Raw genomic sequence first — 15,358 nt, forward strand, 5'->3', positions numbered from 1 at the left:
ATCTGAAAAGAAAGCAGTCATAGCAACAAGGAAAATTGAATTCCTTGGAATTGAGATTGATGAAACTGGAATAATTCTACAACCCCATATTGTGGAAAAGGTAAAGAATTTTCCAGATAAACTCAAAGATGTAAAACAACTCCAAAGTTTTCTAGGAGTAGTTAATTTTGCAGGGATGTTCATAAACAATCTGGCAATGTACAGAAAGGTGTTCAGTCCTTTGTTAAAAAAGGATGCGAGGTTTATATGGACTGATGACCATACTAAAGGGGTGAACCAATTAAAGGAGATATGTAAGAATCTCCCAAAAATGGCTATACCCGTGGATGAAGATGATCTGGTGCTATTTACGGATGCTAGTGACGAATGCTGGGCAGCAGTGCTTACTAAAATCACTCCAGATGGAGAAATACCATGCAGATATTGTAGCGGTATTTTTTCAGAATCTGAGGCTATCAGATGGCATATCAATGAGAAGGAATTTTATGCAGTTAAAAGGGCTTTCGAAAAATGGCCATTATTTTTACTTGCTAAAAAATTCACTTTGAAAGTTGATAACACTCAGGTAAAAGCTTTCTTAAGAAATAAGATTGAATCTAAACCTGAGAAAGCTAGGTTATTAAGATGGCAAGCTTTATGTCAAAATTGTATTTTTGATATTGTTATTATTAAATCTCATGAAAATATTCTTGCAGATTTCTTAACAAGAGATGGAAGGCAGTGACGTAGATTCCATCATGAAAATGCAGAGGCATCTCAGGGAACACCTTGGGTTGCTTCAAACCGAGTTCAACCAGCTTGCCATAAGTGCTGATATGGCGGGCAGGTTACAACAAGCTGATCGGATCAAAGTATCCAATCGAATCACAGGATGTATGCAAGCTCAAACTCAACTATGGGCTGCTATTCAAGAGCCAATTATGCATGCCATAGAGAAACCATTGGTTTCTCAGAAACAAGAAATGTTAAAATCATTGGTTTTACAAGAACAAGAAATATAGCCACCGGTTGTAAATCAAGAAATAAGCGCTAATCTATCATCAGCTTTTGATGAGCTAGAAAAAGCAACAATCGATGAGGATAACTCATCAAGTCAACCCTCCGCTTCTGGGGTAAAAGAGGAAGAGATCAATCTTAGGCCCAACACTGACAAGGGTAAATCTAAGATTGATACTAACCCAGCTGTCATTTCTCCATTTCAGGTTTATCAACAAATATGGGAGAAATTAAGTACAAGAAGTGAAATTAACCCAATCACTTGCAGGGTTGATGTTGCAGGAATATATCCAAGGGTTTGGCTAAAAAACAATGTCAATCCTAAGGATGTAAAACTATGGTATGAATTTGGGGCTTTAGCCTCAGTTTATACAACTTCACCAGGCTTTCAGGAAATATCACAGCTACCAAAATGGATTCAGGAAGCAGTCCAAGAAACATGGGCAAATAATGATCATTTGTCCAGAGGAGATGTGCTCGAGCTATACTTCTTTAGTGCAGCTCCAGAACCAACAGGAAAAGGATCACATGAGCCCTTTCATTTCATCAAGCTAAGGAAACCTGACATAAATAATCAAAAATTTATCAAGGATCCTATATCTGAAGAAATACCATTGGTGTCCACTTTTGGAGAAAAGGAAATCGCAACCAGAAGGGCATGGGGTATTTGGGTTTGTCTCACCGAGATGGACAAGGTCAAGTTTTCGTTCAAATTTTATCAGAATTCTGTGAATGGATCATTTCTGTTAAACACAATGACAGGAAAAACTACGGCTTTTGCGGAAGAACTCTTCGAAAAGAAGAGGAACTTTTTGTGGAATAACAAGCTGTCGGGGAGTAAAGAAACTCGCCGAAAATTCTGTAACATGGCTCACATCGAAAGATGGTCAGAGAATATCTGCCCAGAATGTCCAAACCAGAAGGATCCAGAATTCGGAAAAACCTTCAAACCCCGAACGGATCGAAAGGATTTTTCCGAGACAAGTAAAGGTGGACAGGGACCACCAAAACCGCATTTTCCCAGGGGCCTACTGCAAAAGCAAAAGATGCCCCGACAACAATTAAGAAGACATGTGAGGAGAATAAATCCAAAAGAAAAAGTCAAGCATGTGACTCCTCCACTAGTAAAAGATGTCATCGGGCATGTGACTTGCCCACTAGCAAAAGATGCCATCAATAATGGCATAAAGAATTCAAGACAGCTTTAAGATTCCCTGAAGTTTCTCGGTGAAACGAGTGGAACTTCAGCTATAAATTCAGGCTCTTAAGGAAGCTGAAGACATCGATCATTCCCTTCAGTTTTCTTACAAATAAAACATTGTAATATTTCTCTTTCTAAGTTTGTATTAAGTTTTACTTTTATGTATTTCAAGAATAAAGCTACTATGAGTAGCTAAAATAGTTATCTCCTCCTCTTCAAAGGAGGTTGATTTATGTAATAGTATGTTGTCTGAATAAATTTTCTAAGTCTCTTGTTCATCCATTCTCATATTTTATAATTAATTTTATATATCATACGCCTTAAGGTAGAAAACGAATTAAGACTGTGCTGGGTGTCGTTGAAGGAGCTTGTGCAGAAACCATCTGTTGCGACTGCGTGGTTGAGTGTGAGGAGCACTTCGTAAAACTCGGCAGGTATGACCCGACGACACTATGATCAAAGAGGTATTTAATTTTAATTAATCTTACGGAAGCATGATGGGCTTATGCACTATTTTAATTAAATAAGGAAATAAGGGGTATAATGGGCATTATTTAGTTTTAAGGACAAATTCAAGAAACTGTTTAATGAATCAGGGATATATTTAGAACATGAAAAGTGAGAGAGATATAATACGGAAAATGGAAAAGATACAGAGACATATTTAGGAATTATCCCAAATTTTGTATTATGTGTTGAATAGATTTAAAAATTATATTCTAAAGGGGTCAAATATGTATTTTTAATATTAATTTCACAGGGATATTTGGTCAAAAAAAATATCAAAATGTTTGCTCAGTCGCATGAGGGGCGCGTACGCAACAATCACTCATCTGAAGGGGCGAGTATGCTAATTTTATAAAATGTCAGGGTTGAAGATGCCTATTAAAATTTCACAAAGGAGAAATGTGCATTTTCAATATTTCACAGGTATGTTTGATGCAAATAACTCATCTTAAATGTTAATCTGACGTGTTTCTCTTGCACATTTTGTCTTACACCACATTTTTCTTCTGTTTTTTTTTTTACGGACGATTAATAAATTTTAAATTAAATGACTTTTATGCAATCAAGCCTGGTTGGTTTATATTTTTCTTCCCTTTATTATTACCTAAAAACATGCTGAAGTTAGGGATTACGATATCGAAATATCAAATATGAAAAGCCCTTACAACATGAGTTACACAAGCAAGAGCATCTGACATCGTCTTTATTTCCTTCTAAATTTTGGAAATATAGAATGCGTCATAGTTACTATGATATATTAGAGCACGGAAGAAGGAATACCAAACATAACGAGCTTTGAATTTAAGAAATTTGATTATGAAACTAAAAGTAGATCAAACTGTTTTGGTACATTTAGGGTCATGAGATCCACATATTCAGACATAAACCCTGTGATACACTGGCCTAATCACATCACTCGGTGTTGTTCTAACAAAATGATGTTTAGCTAGCTAGCAATTTTTTATTTCTTTTTGGATTTTATTTCTCTCGTTTTCCAATGCACAATACTGAAAGCGCTCTCTTACTGCACAAAAACGTGTCTTTCTTTTTCGACTGATCAAAACACCTTGGAAAAGAAAGATGCATTTTTTGCTTCGATTCTTGCGGAAATTCTCATAAACGAAAAGTTTCTTATAGTTTCAATCACTCTACATGTACAAAGATGATCCATGGGACGGGACGCTGGAGATTGCTGCCGATTCCACCACCGACATTGATAGGAGTAGGAATTTCCCGGCCGTTGGACGAGACGCGATCATGGTTTGCCGGAATGGTAGTGGTGTTCGTCGCAGCAACCATAGTTTCAGTTCCAATGTTATGTTTTGGAATGATCAGTCGCGAGATTTAATAAAAAAATTTAAACTTTTCAGAAATTAGTAAAAATATCAAAAATATTACTAGACTCGTGCATGCATGTGTTTGATGGGACTTTAGGAGAACAGTAAAATATGACCATCTTAATTATTGTAATAAATAATTGTAAAGTACAATTCGCAAATAATAAATATGAAAAACGATACAAAAGTACACCAAGAATAATACATTGCATCAATTACAAGTCAACAAATATTTGAAATAATTATATAAATACTACTCGTCTAATTGTTTGAGACAATAATATCTTTCAAATATGTGTAATCCATTGGTCGGACCATTTTTTGTCAATATACAACATAGTTAGCTTATTTATTATATCATGTGGCATTGTTCATCGAAAATAATTCTTGATTAAATTCAACTTGATAAGCTCATTCCACTGATGTAACTTGTAAGTGTTATTGACATGGTTAACAAAATCTCATAGACGATATAAGTAATTGAGAATAAATCACTTAGTTTTGTCAAATATTGTAACATACTTATTTTTCATTTGTTACAATAGCATCTCACAACAATCAACTTCGAACATAACTCATCATCATTAATGTTTAAGCGTCCATTGTTATTGAATATTTGTTGAAGGTTCATACAACATTTTTTCGAGCTAGTTAAATGTTTATTCTTTAACTCCTCCAAATTTAACAAAAACTTAAAGGTCTCTTAAAAATGTATAATAAAAACCGAACTTGAAAAGCAGATCAAGCTTGATCAATTATAAACAAAAGTATTCAAATAGGTCTTCTTTTTTTTTAAACTTATTTTAAAAAAATTCAGTTGATCATTAACTCAACATATATATATTTTTTTCGAAAAAAGAATTTGTGCTCCTTGTATAACAGGGCCCTGAAGCGAAAGTCTTATTGGTCTTATTGAATGTCCGGCCCTGTGTATATTACTATCACCGTCCACCTGTAATAATCTATCGCAAATGTATATGAATAAATAAATAAATTAATTAAATATTTCATTATTTTTAAGTAGATTCTATCATTTTAGGGTCCGCTTGGTACATGATGAGATTATTAAGGATAATTGATAAATAGAAAATATGAAAGAATATATAATATTACCATCAAATAAAAAATTTGTTTGGCTTGTTTTATAAAAATTGGGATATCATTTACTCACACACATAGTTTGACAAATATACCTTTTAACCATCTCCAAATTTACAATCAATAAGCGTGTCTTAACTCTTGTTTATTACAGACGTTGGGTTCCCCATTTTCTTCTTCTTCTCCAGATCCAGTGAAGACAACAAAAGCGGTGAGTAGATCTCAAACATAATGTAGATATATATCAATATAGGTTATTGTGGGAGCAAACCACTGATTTTGTAACTTTTTTTTTTTTTTTCAGAAAATGTTGCATATTAAAGAGATTTGTGATCATGGATTCGACGACCGACAATCTTATTCGACGAATTTATGGGTGATACCAGAGGAAAGCTATGGGTGCCTGTAAATTTCCACTACCAACCAATGGTAATTTTGTGCTGGAAAAAGTTCCGATTAACGGTGTAGGAACCCGACAAGATAAAAAATACTTATACGAGTAAATGGGAATTCGGATAACACTGAAAAATGTATACGAGTAAATGGAAAATCGGTAAACGTAGATTCAAATATATTGATTGTCTAAAAGCCACCTCGGAGATCTGTAGATGCATCTACATATCTGAACTTCACATTGAAAACCTCTAGATTTGGATCTATTTTTCTCGTGTGATTAAGACAATGGAGAAAGAAAAAGAGGACAATAATTTATTAGGGCAATGGGTAAAAGAGTAAATGTGCTCCACAATTTCAATTACTGTTCATAAAATATTGACAATACCTGCTCTCTCACGTGGATGTACTATCCGTGCTTTTCAGGCCTATTAGATCAATTAGTACAAGGCCCTTGGGATGTGTGCTATATGAACCAAACAACCGTTTAATTATTAATCCTACCCTAATATCCCATACCAAACAAGCCCTTAATTTTATGTTATGAAGTAACTAAATATTATTTTGGACAAGACGGAGAAATGGTGGAGCAGTACATCCACGTGAGAACAAGTCATGTAAAACTTTTTTAAAAAATCGGATAGAAACCTTACAATACAATTATACAACCAGATTGCGCTTGGATCGAAGGATTTGAAATCAATGAATTTCGATTATAATTTTAGTGTTAACAATGAAACATAGAAAAATCTCAAATTCATAACTTAATTATTTACACATTACTTAAATGGAGTAAAAAGGATTTTAAATCACCACTTTATTGGATGAACTTGAAATCCATCACAACTACCATGAATTACTATATAAACATAAAAAAGTGGATTTGATGTTTGTGGTGCTACTTCTCTAAACCACAAAAATGCATTTGAAATCCATGGATTAGAAATATTTCAATCTAATCGAAGCCCCGATATTTTAGCCTGTTACTTTGGCACGCCAATAACTGTTCCCGTTCTGGCTAACCATTAACACAGCAGAGCTGGCTGTTGGGTCCCGTGGAGCAGAAGAAGAAGAAGTAGGTGGATCTCTGTTGTGGCTGGATTGTTGGCTGGGTTCGTCACTTTGATTGTGGTCTATCCACAACCTTTTTGGCAAAATACAGATATATGGAAAAGGTGAGAACTGAGGAAAAAAGGCCCCCCCAATAAATTAAAAAAAAAACAACAGAAAATGCTATCTAGCGAAACTGGTGTCGTTTTGAGGTCACAATATCAAGTGATGTGATTAGACCGATGTAGACGATCCTATTCCAAAACGAAAACGGTCATGTTCATGAATTGTTCGAGTGTCATGTTAGAAATATATATACATGAGTTTTGATATAATAAATAACTACCGTGAGCATTTACCTGAAAACCAACCTATGTGAGAAAGAGAAATGTCACTCATCTGATACAAAAAGATGGTCCATCCCATAGAAACATTTCTAGGCCAGGACTCCTTTTATCCATGGCTAAAAATTGTGCCCAAACAATCACGTTACATCATCCGATCGATCGAGTTACATCCGGTGTATCATAATAGTTGGACTGTTGAATTATATATATCTACAAAAACCCACGTGAAACCGCCTAAAATTCGTCAACATGATCGAACAATCCTATGATTCCAAGACTTAAAGCTCGTAGCTATCGACCCGTGAGTCTCGAGAAAGTGAAAGAGCAGCCAATGGAAATAGAGGGACTCTCACGATCCAATTGAGCAAACCTCGGCTTCCTCTCGTTACCCTCATTTTCCCGCATCGTCGAAAGATCCACGAGGAACATTTGCGTCTGCGGAGGCTCTTCGATACCGATACGGCCTTCCAGCATCTCCACGACTTGTCTCATGCTAGGCCTGATCCTAGGCTTCTCTTGTATGCACCACAGTGCTATGAACACCATCTTCCTCACCTCGAGCTCCTCCATGCTCGCCCCGTTTTCGGTCAACCTTTCGTCCACGACCTCCATGATCCTCCCCTCTTTCAATTTCTCCACCACGATCTTCGGAAAGTACTGGAATTTTCTCTTCGAGTTGCTGTTCTTCCCTGCCTCATCGTGCAGCACACAAACACATCTCCTCCCTCCGATGATTTCCAACAACACGACGCCGTAGCTGTAAACGTCGCACTTCTCGGACACCCCGTTTTCGAGCAGCCATTCGGGAGCCAAGTAGCCTTGCGTTCCTCGAATGGTAGTCACCACTCTGCTCTCTTCTCTCCCTTTGAGCTTCGAGAGCCCGAAATCCGACAGAAAGGCCCGGTGATCTGCGTCCAACAGTATGTTTTCGGGCTTCACGTCGAGGTGCAGTATACAGGAGCGGCAATCGTGGTGCAGGTACGACAGGGCCTTGGCCACATCCAGGGCCACTCTGCATCTCAAATCCCACGGTAAACAGCCCGTCGGTGTGGTGTGATTATACACTCTCGTTCTTGTGAAGATCCAATTGGATAAAGACCCGTTGGGGATGAAATCGTAGACCAGAAAACGAGGGCCCGCGGAGGAAACAGAGCAGTAGCCCAAAAGGCGCACCAGATTCACATGCTGCACGCTGGCGATCGCCGTTACTTCGGCCTTGAACACCTTCTCGCCGCCGCGATCCTCGCCCTCGATTCGCTTCACCGCCACTTGGGTGCCGTCGGGCAGCACCCCTCTGTATACGTAGCCCGAACCTCCTCTGCCTATTGCGGATCGGAAACCGTCGGTGGCTTCCTCCAGTTCCCGTTGCCTGAACTTAGTCGGGACCCCGGCGACTTTCCGCATGAAGCTGTACTCGATCCGGAGCTCGCGGCCCTCGGAATCGAGCTGGGTCTCGAGCTGCTTCCTTCGAGTGATGAACCGGCTGCGGAGGACGATCACCGTGAAGACGGCGAATATGGCGGCCAAAGAAGCTCCCAGCACGAGGAAGAAGGATTTCGAAAGCTTGAGAGAGAGGCGAGAAACGATGATCAAGACGATGAGACATATGGTGGTGGAAAGGCCTATCAAGTTTGCTCTTCTGTCCTCCATTAAAATCGCATTGCTCTGTAACTGATAATACGAGAGAGAGTAGAAAGATTCATTGTTTGTTTTATTCGCATGCCAAGTGGGAAACCATGTTGACTATATCAATACTTTTTATTTTTCATGAGACGACCGAAAAATTGAGGGAGAAGGTTTCAAGTTTCAACTTTCAATGGAGTTTTATATACTTTATAAAAAAATTAATAAAATATGTGATGCGTTTATCATAAAAATGAGTACTCGGAAGTGGGTAAATTCCCAGATGAAAAGATAGGCGAGTGCTTTATTAGTTTGGAAAAAAAGTTTATACGAATATTTGAGAGAGTGAGTGCATGCGAAATTATCATGATGCCTCTCGAGAGATTTTTCCTAGGTTTTTAATACTCGTCCGCCCGAGCCCTCAATGATTATTGGGTATGGGCTCACTGACAGCCTACAGGAGGATGCGATGGTTACCACGTGTGATTTAGGCACCCCGTAATTTCCGGAAAGAGCCCACTCCGTTGGAACGTGGTTAGTAATGATTTGGTCTGTGATTTGAAAATGTCATACTTTAAGTAGACGTGGCTGTTTCGTGGCCCTAAGAATAGAAAAGCTCGAGTCCCACCAACTTTCCTTCCTTTTCTACCCTCCAAAAGGTTACTCCTAGATTCCTGGCTCCCCTGTTTTTATCCGGGCTTCTTTCGTCTTCCCGGGATCTCCAGGGCTTCCCAAGCCTCTGGCCCGGGTACTTAAACCTTTCGGGTTATACCATCATTCGGGGTATTCCCCGGGTCCTAGCCCCCCGGGGTATCTTAATAGGATATCACCACACTTCCTAAAAATAGTCGGGTTAGGACCTGCTCCGCTGTCCCGAGGAGTTAATGTTGTCGGGGTACTTAAACCTTCCAGGTTATACCATCATCCGGGGTATTCCCCGGGTCCTAGCCACCCGGGGTATCTTAATAAGATATCACCACACTTCCTAAAGATAGTCGGGCTAGGACCTGCTCCACTATCCCGAGGAGTTAATGCTGCCGGGTACTTAAACCTTCCGAGTTATACCATCATCCGGGGTATTCCCCGGGTCTTAGCCACCCGGGTGGTGACACTAGCCTTACGTCAGCCCTAAACGCTTCGTAGTGCGCATGTCAGAGATTCTGTCAGAGGTCGCTTCAGCTTCTTGAGCACGCTTTGCGTATCTCTGCCGTTCAATTCAAAGTACACTGCTCAGATTGTTTTGGCCCTTTCTGGTATTTAATCCTTGTGACCTTTCATTCTTTTTCTCACCGTCTTCCCCCCTTGCGCGATTGTTCTCTGGTTTCCTGCACTTTTCTCCAGCTTCCGTCACTCGTTCCTTGCACTCTCTTATTTGCTCCTTAACCTGTAAGTGTTTCCCTCCCTTATGTCTACAGGTACATCTTCTAACTCTGGGGCGAATGTCAAAGGCTCGCCTAGAGACGAAGTGCCAAGCGGTAGCTCGAGCGATGCTCGCTCCGCCTCTGCTCTTTCTTCCCGACCCCGCTTTTCTAGAAAAACTTATCGCACTAAAGCCTCTGCGGCTTCGTCTTCCCATATGAAGGGAAAAGGAAAAAAGAAAGTGAAGAACCCTACACCCCTCGCTTCTGCTCCTCCAGCCCTAGGTTGGTACACCTATCTTCCCAGCACCCTGTCGCAAGGGGCTGCGGAGGAACTGCGCGGCTCGGGGGAAATCCCTTTGTCTCACTCTTTATTCCGCCCTTTACCAGGGAGTACCCCCGATACCCCTCCGGCGGGTTGTTATACCTTTTTTCGAGACCAAATCCGCAGCGGTCTTCGATTTCCTATTCCTCCCTTCTACCTGGCCGTTGCCGATTTCTTTAGAGTTCCTGTTAACCAGTTCTACCCGAACTCTTTCCGAATTATGGCCTCCACTTACATTCTTTTTAAAATGCACAATTTAGCTATCACCCCTCTCGTTCTTCACTATTTTTTTTACCTGTCGATTTAACGAAGGGGCCTTTTCCTTAGCTGCCCGGCTGAACACCCGCTTTCTTTCCGATATCCCCTCTTCCTTTAAGGGATGAAAAGAAAGGTATTTTTCATCCGTCCTCCGGCCCCTTTTACTTTTAGGACCGGGTTCTTGTCCAGTCTCCCTCCTCAACCTGAGCTCCCAGACCATTATAAAGTCGAGGAGCCTTATGTTTGCATCCTGGCTTTAGTTGGCAATAAAAACTTTTCTTCTCTTGTCCTTTTAACAAACGAGAATATGATAGCTTACGGGTTGAGTACCCGGGTGGAAGATCCCCTTAACCAGGTGATCGACGCATACGGTGCCCCAGGAGCTCAACCTGGTAATTTATGGTTCTTTTACTTCTATTTGTCTTGATCAATTTCAGATATCTTGATATTAATGTGCCGCTTTTGCTGCAAATCTGTCTGATATGATGAGTAGGAGTTTGCTCGACGGGCAGCGGAGAGGCAAGCTGCTAAAGAGAAAGCCCAGGCCTTGGCTGAAAGGAGGAAAAAGGCCAGGGTAGAGGAGGAGAGCCGTACTATCCTCCCTGATCCTCAGCGTCCGCCAACCACTGCAACCCTTCCCCCTGTTCAACCCACCCTTTCTGCTGCTCTGCCTCTACTTACCAACGACGGAGTCCCAGAAAGCCGAGTTATGGCATTGACTTCCCCTCAGTTGGAACTTCAATCTCAGCTGTCTTTGTCAGCAGAGGACTTGGAGGACGAGATACCACTTTCCCAGCACAAGAGGAAAGCTAGCCGGGAACCAGATATGATCATTTTAAGTGATCCGGAGGACGCTGTCTGTAGTGACCCTGCATGGTATCACCTACTAACTGGCAACTAATAGCATGCATTAAACTTAATACTGCAAAATAACTTAACAGAGTAAAACGTGCGGAAAAATAACCATAAATTACATATTAGCTTAGTATAAAAGTGTCAAGCTTATTCATCAGTAGTGATACAACTGTGGGGACCCGGGTTGCTAATCTTATCTTAGGGCAATTTATTGTAATTAAAAATTAAACAAGTACTTAAAAGAATTAAAGAAACAAGAGCAAAAAAAAAAAAAAATTTGTTTTAAAAGGCAGGGTCTCGCTCGATCGGGAAATATGCTATCAAAACTCTGCTGCCAAAGAATGGATAAACAAGTCATAATCTTTTATACATGCTACAAAATCAAATACATGCTATCTTATAACGTCTTACAAGCTTCTAAACATAATAAACATAAACTAGCATGTATTCAAGCCATAACATGGTTCAACAACATAAAGTACAAGTCGTGCTACTTAAGCCCGTGTCCTCACTTGATATGCCTCTATCTCGAGCTATCCTTGTCTTTTCTGACTAGCTCCTGCCCCACCTATTGCCATGCACACATACAAAACAAAGCAATAGCCGGATAACTCCGGTGAGAATAAAATCCCAGTATAAACAACTTTAAACGCGAGATAATAAACGTGAATGCAATGCAAATGGCAAAGGAAGGCTATCAAGCTGATATCAATAAAACTTAGTTCTTTGGGATCCCGAGGAATAAAATAACTATCAAACCACCGATACTCCCATTCGAGGCGGCATCAAGTATTTTAGTCCTCTGACTTTGGTACAACTATAGTGAGTCTTCTGGCTCTGAACATAAATCCATATTCTGTGCCATGAGTCAAGCTGACTCTAGAAATAAATTTACAGTCCATGCCACTCACTACAGCTCTCCAACGTCATCTGCACTCTAGGCGATGGCTGCCCTCTGTGCTATTAAGGCTGGAGTTCAAGATGAATGCAACATAAGCTGTATGCATTAAAAGCTATAAAACACATCTTGAACAACTAAGCATATAAGCAAACAAAGCAGTACAAACAAATAATCACATAAGAAATATAAAGAAACAAGTATGTGATTGACATGGGAATACTTGAAATGAAAGCTATTTCAAGAGTTCTATCCCATCTGGATTTGCTGTCATTTATACCTTTCTATGTCACGTCTGAAAGTACTTCAAATCTGCAAGTACATCAATGAAAATTCATATCAAAAGGTTGCTCCACTTCTCAACTCAATCTCAAGTGCAAATGCTAGCAAACCTTGCTTCAAATCCTTCTCGGTTTGACTCGGAGATCTCGAGTTCGGCAACTTCGATAGAAAGCTGATAAATTACATATCGAATAACTAACAAGATCAGATGCCATTCAAACCATGCTTCGTTCAATCAACAATATCAAAGTCTTGACATTTTGCAAATCGACGGCATAACGGCTAAAACCGGCAATCCAAACAATATCCAAATCAATCCAACAATCCAGATAACTTATAATCTCTAACATATCATCTCATTACCATAAAAATCAGTATCAATCAAACATGGTAGTGTTCGAATTATTCTTCCCAAATTCATATAAAATCCGAACGACAGTCTTTTTCCGAACCGTCTGCGAATACACGATCGGTACAGCTGATATACGCATATATGATAAAATCATAATTTTCCATCTTTCACATAAAAATAAAATCTGAGATATGTGAATAAAACATGTACCAAATCGAAGGTCTCGAAGCTGTGATCGCAGATATATATTTATCTGGAATTTCTGACAACCGGAGCGCGAGTTATCGAAGCTTTTTCGGATCAAAAATGGTGTTGAAGATGGTTCAGCCGAGTCTTCTGCCTATTCCCTTTAATTTTGATGGCTTTCACGTGTAATAAGATATAAATCAAGTGGAAATTAAGATATATATGGCTAAATTGCAGTTTAGTCCCTGAACTTTTAGCTATTTGCAATTCAGTCCCCGGAAAAGTGATTTAATTCAATTTCAATCCTTATTCATTTCAGAATATTAGAATTTAATTCTAAACTCTAAATATTCCCAAATTAAATATTCTTGGATTAAAATTAAATAATCCCGAGCCTTACATTTCTCCCCCACTAAGACATGAGTTCGTCCTCGAAATCATAAGCAAGCTGTATAGACAATCTGTATACACATAAGATAATGAAATAGCATAAAACAAAATAAGAACTCACATCAATGAAACAACTCTGGAAATCTCTGTCTCATGTCTGACTCAGTCTCCCAAGTCGCTTCTTCGATGCCATGTCGACTCCACTGAACTTTGACTAGCTGAATTATTTTGTTTCTGAGCTGTTTGTCTTTGCGATCAAGAATCTGAATAGGCTGCTCAAAATAACTAAGAGTCTCGTCAAGTTCAGCTTCATCAGGCTGAAGAATATGGGAAGGATCAGGCTGATACTTCCGCAGCATAGAGACATGGAATACGTCATGAATACCAGACAAAGATGGAGGAAGAGCAAGTCGATAAGCAAGATCGTCTATCTTCTCGATAATCTCATATGGACCGATAAAACGTGGAGATAACTTTCCTCTCTTTCCAAATCTGACCGTACCTCTAAACGGAGAAATCTTCAAGAAAACTCTGTCTCCCTGATCAAAAGATAGAGGTCGTCGTCTGATATTTGCATACTTTTCTTGTCTGTCTTGAGCTGTTTTCATTCTTTTCTGTATAAGCTTTACCTTTTCAGTCATTTCTCGGATCATATCTGGCCCAACATCTAGTACGTCTGAGATATCATCCCAATATAACGGTGATCTACATTTCTTTCCATACAGTGCTTCAAAAGGAGCCATCTCAATGCTCGTCTGATAGCTATTATTATAAGAGAATTCTGCAAGTGATAAAGAATCTTGCCAACTAGTACCAAAATCTAGTACTATAGCTCTTAACATATCCTCAAGTGTCTGGATAGTCCGCTCTGACTGTCCGTCTGTTTGAGGATGATAAGCTGTACTCAGATGCAATTGAGTACCAAGAGCTTGTTGCAAGCTATGCCAAAAGTGGGATGTAAATCTAGGGTCTCGATCTGAAACAATAGATTTAGGCACACCATGTAATCTTACCACTTCTCTGACGTAGATCTCTGCCATCTGATCATGTCTGTACGTCATTCTGTACGGAATAAAACATGCTGATTTCGTCAAACGATCAATAATCACCCAAATGGCATCATACCCTCTGGATGAACGTGGTAGCTGTGTAACGAAATCCATGGAAATGTGATCCCATTTCCATTCTGGAACTGATAAACTATGCAATAGACCACCTGGCTTCTTCCGTTCAGCATTCACCTGTTGGCAATTCAAACATCTGGATACAAATTCGGTCACATCTGACTTCATCTGTTTCCACCAATACTGCATTTTCAGATCATTATACATTTTTCTGCCACCAGGATGAATACTGAATCGACTGCTGTGAGCCTCTTTCAATATCTGCTGTTTCAAAGCTGAAACATTTGGAACAACAAGTTTGTTATTCACATATAAAACATCATCAGCACTGACTTGATATTTAGATTTATGTCCAGATCTGACCATAGCAATAGAATTCTGAATATTCTGATCCTCTTTCTGTGCTTCTTTGATTCTCAATAACAATTCTGGCTCAGCTTTTATAGCATAAACACGAATAGATCGCATATCTGTTTCAAATACTAATCCAGAAATACAACAATCTTCCACCATTTGAGATACACCTATCGTAGACAAGGATAAAGAACATACCTTTCTACTTAAGGCGTCTGCAGCTGCATTAGACTTTCCTGGATAATATTGATCTCGCAATCGAAATCTTTCAATAAATCAAGCCATCTACGCTATTTCATATTCAATTCTGATTGCGAAAACAGATATTTCAAACTTTTGTGATCTGAAAAGATTTCAAACTTCTCACCATAAAGATAATGTCGCCATATCTTCAATGCAAAGACAATAGCGGCAAGCTCCAGAT

General features: G+C 39.4%; 1 protein-coding gene across 2 annotated transcripts; it reads right to left on the reverse strand.

Moving 5' to 3' along the window:
- Positions 1-6,465: 6,465 nt before the first annotated feature.
- LOC140891786 (probable receptor-like protein kinase At5g20050) lies at positions 6,466-8,636 on the reverse strand. Of its 2 annotated transcripts, none has more exons than XM_073300430.1 (2): positions 6,942-8,636; positions 6,466-6,676 (listed from the first exon to the last, which is right to left on the reverse strand). In XM_073300430.1, the coding sequence occupies exon 1, from the start codon at positions 8,577-8,579 to the stop codon at positions 7,221-7,223; it is 1,359 nt and encodes a 452-aa protein (XP_073156531.1). In that variant the 5' UTR covers positions 8,580-8,636; the 3' UTR covers positions 6,466-6,676; positions 6,942-7,220. The 2 variants fall into 2 exon arrangements, with proteins under 2 accessions (XP_073156531.1, XP_073156532.1); XM_073300431.1 differs by lacking the exon at positions 6,466-6,676 and adding an exon at positions 6,820-6,836.
- Between the last annotated feature and the right edge of the window lie 6,722 nt (positions 8,637-15,358).

This window comes from Henckelia pumila, chromosome 3 (genome assembly GCF_033568475.1).
Source record: "Henckelia pumila isolate YLH828 chromosome 3, ASM3356847v2, whole genome shotgun sequence".
In the NCBI taxonomy this organism is placed as follows: Eukaryota; Viridiplantae; Streptophyta; class Magnoliopsida; order Lamiales; family Gesneriaceae; genus Henckelia; species Henckelia pumila.

Bases quoted from the DNA above. Each gene is read 5' to 3' on its own strand.
- LOC140891786 (XM_073300430.1), bottom strand. From the start codon at position 8,579: ATGGAGGACAGAAGAGCAAACTTGATAGGCCTTTCCACCACCATATGT.